At 38.1% G+C, this 12,754-nt stretch overlaps 1 protein-coding gene across 2 annotated transcripts in view; it reads left to right on the forward strand.

Annotated features, from left to right (window-relative positions):
• The window catches only part of nbeab (neurobeachin b), a 306,319-nt gene that overhangs the window by 124,075 nt on the left and 169,490 nt on the right, over window positions 1-12,754 (forward strand). For both annotated transcript variants that reach the window (XM_058633432.1, XM_058633433.1), the window contains exons 30-32: window positions 2,359-2,513; window positions 3,885-4,017; window positions 6,669-6,796. In XM_058633432.1, the coding sequence (XP_058489415.1) occupies window positions 2,359-2,513; window positions 3,885-4,017; window positions 6,669-6,796 (416 nt within the window). The remainder of the gene's footprint in view (window positions 1-2,358; window positions 2,514-3,884; window positions 4,018-6,668; window positions 6,797-12,754) is intronic.

Raw genomic sequence — 12,754 nt, forward strand, 5'->3', positions numbered from 1 at the left:
CATCTATTACTCATAAAAAAAAAACAGCTGCTGACTCACATGGGCTCAGGATAATTTTAGATTTAAGTCGTTTTCATTTGACACGGCGAACAGCTGCATCAAGAAATGTGCTCGAAAACTGTATTCATGCAAAGAGAAAGTGTTCTGCGGTGAGGAAAAGTCCACGTTTCAGTTGTTCTACGTATACCTATCTATAATATAATCTACTTTTCCAGGTTTCTCATGTGAGTCAAAACCATGTGTATCATATTTGCTAGACAAGTTTTTGAGACCTACTGTATGTCTGATCAACACGATAAATTATTAGGGCCCAAGCCACGAATGGCAGGCACCGAAATGACGAGACAAACCTATTGTTATTGCTTCAGATTATTATCATATCTGTGGCTTTGCGGTCATTTTTTAAGGGGTTAACGTGCATAAAATCTCTTGAAACTCTCAATGGAGGTCAGGTCTGGCGAAAATGCAATATTGGCATAGTTCCCGGACCTGTGCGTTGCTCAAGGGCTCTATAGGGCCCCCAAGGTGAAAACATAGGCAAAATTGAGTTTCACTGAATTTCCCGAAACTTAATAGGAAGATCTTATAGACCAAGACGAAAAAAATTGTTGACCTTAAACATGGCCTCCGCAACTTTTGGTTCAACCTGGTCTATCACTTCTTCTCAACAAGTTTCGGGAAATTCAGTGGACCTCGTGCCGAACATATAGGGGCACTTCCTCTACGTTTCCGTCAAAATTTGCAAAAACACAGAGGGTTGCCGTGGCCCTGCCATTTTGAATCTGCAAAACCTATTGATAACTTTTGTGTCTAGTACAAAAATATCAAGTGTCCTACATTCTCTCTCTCTCTTTATGATCACAGACGTCGATCAGATTGTCCTGGAGGTGTGTGGACGTTCAACTGTGAGATAAAACAGTTAAACTCTTCCTATCTGTGTGGTTATGGTGGATTTGCTTCAGATGACAGCAGACTTTAGCTTGTGACAGAGCCGAGGTCTGGCCTGTATCACCTCAAGTAACTCTGGGGGGGATCAGTGGAGACGTTATCTGGCTCACTCGCAAATCCCCAGCAGCCAAATACCGACCTGATAAGGACAAAGCTTTTCTCTTTTCCTGTCAGAGACGCCAAGTTCACAGCATCATCTTTAACCTGCATGCGTTCACTCAGACTGTGTGTGAACGTGTGAATCCTGTGTGTGTGTGTGTGTGTGTGTGTGTGCTTTCACTTTCGTCACATGCCTTATTCATGTTTTATTCATAAAAATGCCCGTTCCTCCTTCAGCAGCATGTGATGCTTTCTGCAGGGGTAATAGATTATTTTAGATTACACTAGATGAGATTTAACTAGACAAGTTAATTTAAAACAGTTTCAGATTAGATTGGACAAGTTTAGTTTAGATTACATAGATTAGATTACTTTAGATCAGATATAATACATAATTTTAGATTAGACTGGACTAGTTTAGTTTAGATTAAATAGATTAGATTACTTTATATTAGACTAGAATAGACATTATATTTTAGATAAGAATATATTTAGATTAGATACGATACATTATTTTAGATTACACTAGATGATTTAATTAGATTTAGAGTTCATATATGACAGTTTTAGTTTGGAATAGACTAGTTTAGTTTAAATTACATAGATTAGGTTACTTTAGTTTAGATCAGATACTGTATAATACATCATTTTAGATTACACTAGATTAGATTTGATTTGATTAGACTAGTTTATCTTAGATTAGTTTACACACATACGTACATACATATATACTGTACATACTGTACATATACATATATAAAGAGGGAATCACTTTGATATTTTACTTTCCCTCTGGACTTAATGTTTCAATGTATTTATGTTTTTTTTGTACATTTCAGCTTTTTGGAAAATAAAATATGCCCAAATATAAGCCCCCAAAAAATGATTTACTTTATTATAAAAGGATGATCAGTTACTAATTTATACTGTGGCCTAGGCCATAATATACCCAGGTTATATTCTATCATAGGCTGCTTTTTACCCAAGGGTTATTCTGGACTGGGGCCTGTTACACCTGGGGCCAGATTGGACCTACTGGTGGGCTAGTTCTGGCCCACGGCCCGTACGTTTGACACCCCAAGCTTATGTGATCAACCAAGTATGTTCTGATTCTACCTACCGACTGATGATGTCACAAAAAGATCGTCACACTTTCAAGACGTTACAGTTTTTTTTTTATAATGGGCAAAAGTGTAGATTATATATTACAGAAAGTAACATGGTTCAGTCCCATTGAACTTAAACTTAAAATGTGTTATTTACTATATAAAGCAGTGTGGTCTTAGACTGTAAACTGTGTGTGTTCTATAGGAGTGTGGTGGTGCCTGTGAAGAAAACCTCACCTGGCAGCTCAGCAGTTAACACCTTAAGCAGCAGTGGCACATCTGCGGGTCAGCCGCCGGGCAGCGCCACCAACCTCTTTGCCGCTGCCGCCGTGACCCCTAAAAGCATGATCAACACCACAGGTTTGTCCTGCACACACATGTTCTCAAGTGTGTGTGATGTTTCTTCTCAAACAGGGACCAGAGACCAGACCAAGTGCAAAGGCTTGGTGTGACCACTAGATGGCCCTGTTTACCTTGCTCTCGGTGTCTGCAGCTGCTCTGAACAACCCTAGTGCCAGGATTTCCTTGTTGATTGATGCGACCAGGTGGAATTAAGCGATTACAGAACGATGGAGACATCTCGGAAATAAACAGATGACAGAACAAGAAACTTAAAGAAAACAACAGGGCTGATAATGAAGAGAATTATCAAAAAAAGATTGTATTTATGTATATCTCTGCACACAGAGAACAATATTCTATGTAATTTGTGTAAAATCATCTTATAGGACAATATAATCTTACATAATATCATGTAACCCAATATTATGCAGTATAATATCTCTATTTATCTCTATATGAACATAGAGAATGTGTTTGTTTTCTCGTGTAATAATAACAATAATAATATTTATGTATGTACCGTATGTGCGTATCTGATTAACAGCCGAACTGGAACCACAAGGACTATTGTTTTAATGTGTCCTCATAAAAAGTAGAAAGAAAGAAAGACAGAAAGAAAGAAAGAGAGAAAGAAAGAAAGACAGACAGCCTCTGTACAGGAATGTGAGAGACATAGCCAAGTCAAAATTGTACTTTTACCTTAAACTGCTCACATGCCTTGGTTCAAACTTCTCACAAAGACACATGTAATGAATGATATTTGAGTAAAAAACCATAATTCTGGCTTAAGAGTCCGATTTTTCGTGTCTTTAAAAAACAAAATACCCGAAATATTTCCTAAACCTGCCATTGGCACCAGTTTGGATGAATATTAAGATTAAGTGCGTGATTTGACACCGTGTTTACTTTAGTTTGACTTTGCTCTGACGGCTGAAAAGTGTCGGGGGAGACGGATCCTGGTTTTTTGCTTGGGTTTTATTTTTCATTATAGCGTCCAAATTTAGTCTCGCGCTTCTCCAGGTTATTTTAGTCTGAGCGCCATTATGTCAATTTTTCAGCTAGATGTGGAAACTAAAACTGATTTTTTTTTTTTTAATCCTGATAGATATTGGAGGCAAAAACAAACTCATTTTGAGGAATTCTCTGTTTAATTTCAGAAAACCAGTTAATATATGACAAGAAAACGTAATAAAACATATAAATCAGGAAGCTGCAGCACAAAAACAGACAAAAGTCAAAGTAAAATCAAAGGTTTCAACAGACTTTTGTGGAATTATACGTACAGATTAACACATATTACAAAAATGCTAATTGACATTTTTTGGGTGGAAATTATTGTTGTTCCTGCACTGGTTTTCACACATGCCTCTCTGCTGCTCTGTTCTGCAGGACCCGCTGATGCAGCTCCGTCAAACTCCTCCTCCTCATCGTCGTCCAGTTTTGTAAATGGAGCCACCAGTAAAAACCTCCCTGCTGTGCAGCCAGTGGCCCCCATGCCTGAGGACACAGTAGAGAACATGAGGTATGGCGGCTCCCGCTCCTTTTCACACTCGCCCGTACGTTGTTTTTGCAGAGCTTTATGTTCCAAATACACATTGTTTTCCTACTGATTCCACGCCATGTTTTTCTCCCATAAACATCTTTAAACCATCAATAAGTGAGCATTATTATTATTGCAGTGTCCAAATTTTATTTTGACGTTTATGCACGATTTAGCACCTACCCAGTAATCAGCTTGGTCGCTGTAGTTATTTCATTTAATTTATTCCGCATTAATTCCCACCGTAAAGTCTTGGAATTGAAACTCTGACAACGTGAGAAATAGTCTTACACACAGTTATTATATAATCATGTTCCAGCTGTTGTATACACTGTTCAACACTCACTCTTTTATATAGTAGCTTATTTTAATTGTACTTACTGTTAATATACTCTATATTGCGATTTAATTTCAGTTTCTTAACACATTTCTGTTGTATATCATTCTTCATCTTCTCTTTTTTTATACTTTTATGGTTTTGATAGTTAGGTGAATCTTTTTAAATAGTTGTATCTCTGATTATAAAATCACTCGCCACTATTTTATTATGTATAATTTTATTCTGCTCAAAGACAGACAAAGAAACACACATTAAATGTCATATTTGAACAAAATGTCACATTTTTTTAGACTAATTCCTGATGGAAAGTTGCCTGTTTTTTTTTGTGACCTTGACCCTTTGCTCTAAAGTTGACCCTAATTGTCTCTGACAGATTTTTTCTTTCTCTACGGCTGTTGAAACCTTTTTTTTTTCTTCCTTCCTATTTGGCTCTTTGGACGTTCTGCCTGAGTTACAGAGATTCTGTTGCCATGGCAGCAGTAACCGACATCACTTAGCGTTAACTGTGAAGTCAATGATAGTCGCATCTCGCCCGCAGACCCTCCCTCCTCGCACCTGACTTACATTTCAGACGAGGATTGGAGCGTTTTCATTTTACGTCAAGTTGCTTTGCTCTGTTTCGTGGTCAAAACTCAAAGTCGCTGGTCCATAAAATGCAAGTAAGGGTGGAAAATGTCACTCACTTGAGTGACTGTTGGAAACATACCTCTAAAGCTACTCAGTTTATTGCCATTGAGGAAATGGGAACAATTTATAGCAATTGTTTTCAGCACAATAACAATATTGTAAGAGTTTAGAGATAATTTTGTTCTAAGGAATAACTAGTAATATCCTACTAATTCCTACTAATTGTTTTATAGTAATCGCCAAATATTATGCTTAAAGTATGGTCATTTATCAGTGGTGATTCACAACAATGGCCCAAATCACAATAATCAGTTGTGACAAGAGACGTTTTTACATAATGCTCTGACTATTTGCAGCCGTCTCTGTGACATCTGATATTGTTTTGAGATGGTAAACAAATCATTTCCAAGCAAAGTTTGATAAAATAGCTGGTGTTTGACCAGAAAGGCAGTAGATTATCACAAATAATTAGCAATAAACTGTGAAGATTTGCACCAGGCTCAACAAACAACAATGCCAGATACAAATATACACTTGTTTATTTTTATTTATGGTTTAATGGGAGGCAGATTACACTACACACTAATACAAAACTAAACCACAGCTTTCCAGCACTCTCTCTCTCTCTCTCTCTCTCTGTTATTTCTCTTTCTCAACTCTGCTGTGTTGTGTTCAGTGTCACTGAAGACAACTCAGCCTTCAACGCTCAGCCCTCCTCATGTTGTCTGTATCTGTGCGTGAACACATGCAAAGAGAGCAGCGGCGATAAATACAGCATCTCCGCCTCTATACGGTCTGATTTGTTCGGCCGCACATCTCCTGCTCACAGTTTCTCTGAGGTGCTTACCAGATAATGGCGTGTATTGAGAGTGGAGACGATAAGGAACTTCCCTCTTCTCAGATAAACAACTGGAAGGAAACCCATGTGTAGTTCGGATTGCGTGTTACGTGACAGATACAGCTAACAGCAGCTAGCGGCTAACAACAGAAATCCTCTTTGAATTGTTAAAAAAACTGTTGTTTTTAACAACATAAAGTCATCTCTTAATGACATTTGAAGTCATAGCAAATAATACTCTCTGAGGTCGTAGAGCGAGTTTACGTGGATATTCTTAGTGAAAACATGGCTGCCAATATAGGAACAGAAGGAAAAAAAACAGACTTAATACACTTAACGAAAGACTTCCTGGATAAAAACTATGCCTGCTTAAGTCTACAATTTCTCAAAAATATGTCACAAACAGGAGTTCACTGTCCCACACCAAAAATAGAGAAAATCAGTGTTTTAGCATGCAGGGACACAGCAGCTGCTGGTCCACTGCTGCCTCATTTGGCACGATTGTGTCAACGCAGTCAAACCAAACAAAGGATTTTAATCACTGAAGTCGCAAAATAACACATTTGAACGTATACTGACTGAGGCCGCAGTGCATCACATAACTCACATAACTCCATTTTCTCACTGAACTTTGGTGCGGGGAGAGAACTCTTCAACAAAGACCAACATATGCTTGAGATATCGTCCCTTTAACTACTATTAGCAGTGTACTGTGCAGTGCACACTTAAATAGGAGAATCCCACTGCCCTTTTTTATGCCTTACCCTTGAAGGAAGAATACGTTACCTCTCTCTTTACATCTCTATCCTCCATATGTTCTCTTGACAGCATTACGACTAAGCTGGAGCGAGCCTTGGAGAAGGTGGCGCCGCTGCTGAGAGAGATCTTTGTGGACTTTGCACCTTTTCTGTCACGAACGCTGCTGGGGAGCCACGGTCAGGAGTTGCTCATCGAAGGTACTTTCACTTGCACTAAATCAATCCCAATGAATATTTTTTTCAAATATTCTCTTCCTTATCTGTTGTACTCTTGTTATAGCTGTGGACAAAGTTTCTTATATTTAAATTTTAATGGTGTACGTACCTGATATGGTGCTGCTGTAATACAACGCTAGTTAGCTAGCTGTGTAGCCAGCAAGCTAACTAGCTATCAAGATGGCAAAAATAACTAATTTGCTATTTGGCTAGCCGGCTAGCTAGGAAGCTAGCTGAATAGTTTTCTAGCTAGTAAGCAAAGTCATGTGAAATCTGACCATTTTTATGATTTATTACTGATATTTTAATGAACAAAGACGTATAAATCAGGTAGCGTGTGAATACACTGTTTCACAGTCAAAACTCAAAGTCACTGCTCCATAAAATGCAAGTAAAGGTGGAAAATTTCACTCATTGTTTTCCCAAACCTCAAAACACACTCAATTATATATATTTTTGTCCAAAGAAACCCACAGAAAGCTACTCAGTTTATTACCGTAGAGGAAACAGGAACCAATTCACATTAAAGTAGGTCAAATTATAGCAATTGTTTACAGTACAATAGCAATATTGTTAGAGGTTAGAGATCATTTTGTTATAGGGAAGTAATGTCCTACTAATTCACCAAATATTAGCTTAAAGTATAGTCTTTTATCAGTGGTGATTCACAACAATGGCCCAAATCACAATACTCAGTTGTGACAAGAGACAATTTTAACTATTTATCATATCTGTGACATCTGATATTGTTTTGAATTGGTAAATGAATCTAATCCGATTAATGTTTGGTAAAATAGCTGGTGTTTGAACCAGCATGGCAGTAGATTATCACAAATAATAAACAATAAACATTGAAGATTTGCACCTGGCTCAACAAATACCAGATACAAATATACACTTGTTTTTACCTGGAAAAAAAAGTTGTTTAGGTGTTTATTTACGCGTTAATGGAAGGCAGATTACATAACTGAATAGCTATTTAGCTCGTAAGCAAAGTCATGCGGAATCTGACCATTTTTATGATTTATTACTGGTATTTTAATGTAATCTTTTGAAGGAATCTACTTATGGCATCATCATTTTCAACGTTTTATTCATTTTAAACACTCCTGTCAAAAGTTATTATTTAATCCTATTCCAGTTATGCTAACTGTTTTCCCTCTACATACAAACATACATCATGTATGTTTACATATTATGTACAAAGACGTGGTTATTGGGCCACATGTGAAACTGTGGAAGTGGAATGGGGGGGAAAAATAGAAAAAGAAATCAGGTAGAGTTGTCGTGACAAGTGTGAATATGTCTGTTACCCTTTCAGTCAAAGTCTGTCAGCTGACAAACCAAAGCTGAGCGAAGAGTGTAAGCTCACAAACAGGGGTGGCAGATGGACAGCTCGGGCCTCGGCACTCTTCAGCAGACGTGTTTAACCCTGTCCTGATGTGTGAAAACTCAACCCTGATGTGGATCGGAGTAGATTTATCAAAGGAAACAAACGCACGTGTTCACTTTCCGCGATCCACTTTTTTTTTTTTATTTAACTTTTAGCTTTTACACTTGTCCGAATCATTCAATGAGATTCTCCCTCTCTTTGGCTACGGGCAAGTGACTGATTCAAATCTGATTCATTACAATTGCTGATTCATCGGGTTAGATACCTTTGTGCGTTCGTCGTCAAGAACAGAACATGTCGGTATTGAAGTAGGAACTATTTAAGATAAGGGAATATAGAATTTCTTAAAGATTGCACTGAACATATGCTGTTACACCATTTCCACCGTACATAAATACTTCCTGTTGTATACTTTCTTAAATTTTTTTACCCTTATTTATGCCTTTGAAATAACTCCTGGTTACTAATTAAGTTTTGCACTCCCTCACTTGTTCTTTGCGCTCCCTGACGAGTTCCAGACGGACAGCGACTCCAAGCCTGTGACGACTTGAGGGAGCGCAAAGAACAAGTGTATTTTCAAACAATAAAATACAATATTTTTGAATGCTTAAATGTATATATTTTTATTTGCCTCTTAAAAAGTGTTGTTTGAAAATACAAGTCTAATTCCACACAGGGCCCACATTCTAATACGTAATCTACAACAAGGGATGCAGATCTTAATTGGAAATGGTGTTTCTGTGTCCACACAGCTGTGGAAAAACAAGATCTCAGATCTCAGGACAAAAAAAATAAATCCGCATGAGTCACTTCCGCCTGCTAATTTGAACGTAGCCTCTCTGGTGTTTTTCCTGCCTCTCCCAGGCTCACAGTTGAAATACTGTGCTGTAGAGCAAAGGCACTCCATTTACGCGTAATTACCAGCCATCCATCACTCCGTAGATTGCTCGGGGTCAAGCCCTCCTGTGCCCCAAGTGCCCTTTTGCCTCACCATATTCCTTCACCCCACCCACCCCCCTTTTTAGACATGTGGTCACTGCAGCAATTATGTTGACTGCACCCTGAGCTTTTACACTTGCAGTCGGCGGGTGAGGCTTGTGCGTGAACACTGCCGCTGTTGTGATGGCTGCCGCCTGCTTCCCGCTGTCCCCCGCGTGGCCCGGGCCCGGCCCGACACGTCGCCTCCACAATGCCGCATTCACCCCCGCGCCTTCACCCCGGCCCTGTTTACAGGAAGGGGAACTGGCAGGCCATGTTTAAATAGAGTGCATTTAGTTTGTGTACCAGCACAAGGCCAGGGTCAGCCTGGCCACCTGACTCCCGTGTCACTCCGGGCTGACTTATGGCTCGCCGTGTCACTGCGATAACAAGAGGTCAGCGCTGGCGCTTTTGTGTACAAGAACGCGACCACATCCTCTCACAGTATTTACAATACGGACAGTCTCCGCTCATGAAGATGGATGGAGAAAAGAGTGACCACAAGATCCAATCATCCTCCGCTGTAAATAATCTGCGCTGCAGCTTGAGGAAAACTCTGTGTCCATTAAATGGCTCGCTTTTAAGGACCAATAAATCACATTCAAACGTTTAAAGTTTGAGTTTCTTCACCCATTACAAGACATCTGTTGCTATTAGATGGATTTCTTTTGTTGTTTTCTAGTGTTGGTCAGTGCAATAAAAGACACATTTGACCTTTAGTCTCAATCAAAACAACAACAAAACACCTAGTTTGGTGTCGGGAATGTGCAACAAACCGCAATGAGTAGTCATTAAAATAATAACCCGTTAAAATAATAATAATAATAATAAGTAGAACTGAATTTTGCCTTCAAAATGATAGCATACATACAAGTACGCTTTATCTACTCAAAGCGATATAGGTGTAAAAGCTGTCACAATTCATATTTAAAAAGTGGGCCTCCGAAACACACTGTGGTTCAGTGTGAGAACATGTGGCTGAGAATGTGTGGGGGCGAGTGTGTTAGTGAGAGGGAATGTTACCCATGTGTTGGATGGACATAATGTAGGCGTACCTATTCATTTCCTATGGCAGTCATTTTTGACCAGGAACACCATATGTGTGACTAAGTTGAGTAAACCACCCAAATCAGACGTTTCATGATTCCTGATAGATGTCAAGAGGTCGTCAGATACCAATACCATGAAATATGTAATATTTATGTTTTTGTAAATGTAGTAAATAAAGATTAGACTTTCTTTCACTTAAATCTCAGATTTTGCAAAACCCCTCAAACATCACAGTATAAAAACTCATTCTGCCTTTAATCCCAGAATTCATAGGCGTAAGAATTAAAGTTAGGATTCTGAGGAAAAAAAACTTGGATTTTATGAGATTAAAGTCAGGATTCAGAGGAAAAAAACTCAGATTTTATGAAATTAAAGTCAGGATTCAGAGGGAAAAAAACCAGCAATTTTATGAGATTAAAGTCAGGATTCAGAGGGAAAAACTGCAATTGTATGAGATTAAAATCAGGATTTGGAAGAGAAAAAAAAACGGAATTCAGAGGAAAAAAAAACTCAGATTTTATGAGATTAAAGTCAGGATTCTGAGAAAAAAAAGCTAGAATTCAGAGGGGAAAACCTCAGATTTTATGAGATTAAAGCCAGAATTCAGAGGAAAAAAACTCAGATTTTATGAGAATAAAGTCAGGATTCTGAAGATAAAAAAGCCAGAACTCAGAGGGAAAAAAATCCTCAGATTTTATGAGATTAAAGTCAGAATTTAAAGACAGACGAAAAAATCAGGATTATGTGAAAAAAAAAAAAATTCTGACTTAAATATCAGAATCCTGAGAAAAACATCAGAATTTTATATTTTGTATTCCCAAAAATATCTTCAAATGTGGCCCTAATCCTCTTCCGCACAGATTAAACCAAAACCTTGAAAGAAAGTTTGTTAAAAACATGTATTAACATAACACAGACTCTAACAGCTGAAACACATTGCCCTGTTTTCACAGTCGATACGATTCAATAGCTATAAAGTATTAAAGGCTTTTTAATTTATCACCTTCTTGAAACGTATTAACAGTTCTATATTTTCCGACGTGAGCTTACATGTTTGCTCCGTGACGCGCGTCTCCTCAGTCCTCAGAAAATGTATCCCATCGGGAACCAGAACTCCACAAAGCTAAGTTTGGTTTAAACTCCATTGTGTCCGACTTTTTAATGTGTCCAGTGACAGAAATGTCCAAATATAAATGGTGGTTCAGCACTTTAGTCACGTTGCGCGGACTCTGCCGTGTTTTTGTCCAATAATCACCGCCCTCTGTAACCGAAACGTCTCCAACTGTCGCTCCTTGTCTTGCCCTCCTGTTTGCTCCTTGCTCACTTTAAAGTAAATTTGAGATCAAATTCATGCGACGTGTGTATGTAACGCTCACGCACACCATGAATAAATCTGGTATAATACACAATAACACTTTAATTATGGTTCCAACTCCGGGTTTAAGAGAACCAGGGTGGTGTTATTGTTCAAATGTAAGGGTCGGTCACACTAAATACAAGACACTTTAAGTTTTGCACACACTCTTTCTGCTTCATATCTTACACGGTGTTAAATATGAGTCACTGTTCATTCACATCGTATGTAATCACTGCATTTGGCTTAACAGGACTTATTTTGTCTTTATTTTATACATAAATACATAAAGTGAAGATAAGAATGGGTCAAATGGGACCCGTTTTATAACTTTCATAAAAGAATAAATATAACATTTTTCATCTTATGAGAGTTTAACGTATCATGAAAGAGGCTCCATTTTGGTTAAATTGCCCCCTCAAGGCAACATTCTCTATGAGAGATTTAGATTCTCAGAAAAAGACAATGGGCTTCATGTGAAATTTAATTAACAACGATGACGCTGAACAAAGTCGAGTAATAAAGCCTGACAACAGCGTCAGAGGTATGTTCATGCATTCATTCACCGCTGAAACAAGAAATGATGAATGAACAGAAGAATGAAATGCTGAGGATGACGATTTTATGGCCTTGTTTCTCTAGAACCGTCGGTTTCACACCGCTGGTTTTGCGGGTCATAAAATATTGAGTCATTCATTTCAGCGAGTCGTCAGAACTAGAATTTCCTGGTATCTTTCACTGGTGATTATAACGTAATATCTAATGAAGAAGGTTCTACAGTCTTCACATTCATAAAAATATCAATATTTTTATACTTGAGAGTTATTTTTGTAACTTTTTATTGTATATTTTTTTCTAGACTATACTGGGTGAACCGTTATTGTGATTTCCTCTTTGTGTCTGAATTGACGATAAAGTGGACTTTGGCATAATTTAGTGACAAAAATAAAAGTAACTAGGACTGGATCACTTTTGGATCCGAGAAACCTTTCTGACAACTTTTCACCTTTGATGTCTCTAGTACAAATTGGTGCTCATTTACGTAGTTTGCTCATTTACGTAGCGTGCAAATCGCCAAAATGGCCGACTTCCTGTTGAGTTGTCTGTCGTCATATCGTAATACGGTATTACACTAATATGCCACATTTTATGAATTAAATATAAC

Source organism: Solea solea, chromosome 7 (genome assembly GCF_958295425.1).
Source record: "Solea solea chromosome 7, fSolSol10.1, whole genome shotgun sequence".
In the NCBI taxonomy this organism is placed as follows: Eukaryota; Metazoa; Chordata; class Actinopteri; order Pleuronectiformes; family Soleidae; genus Solea; species Solea solea.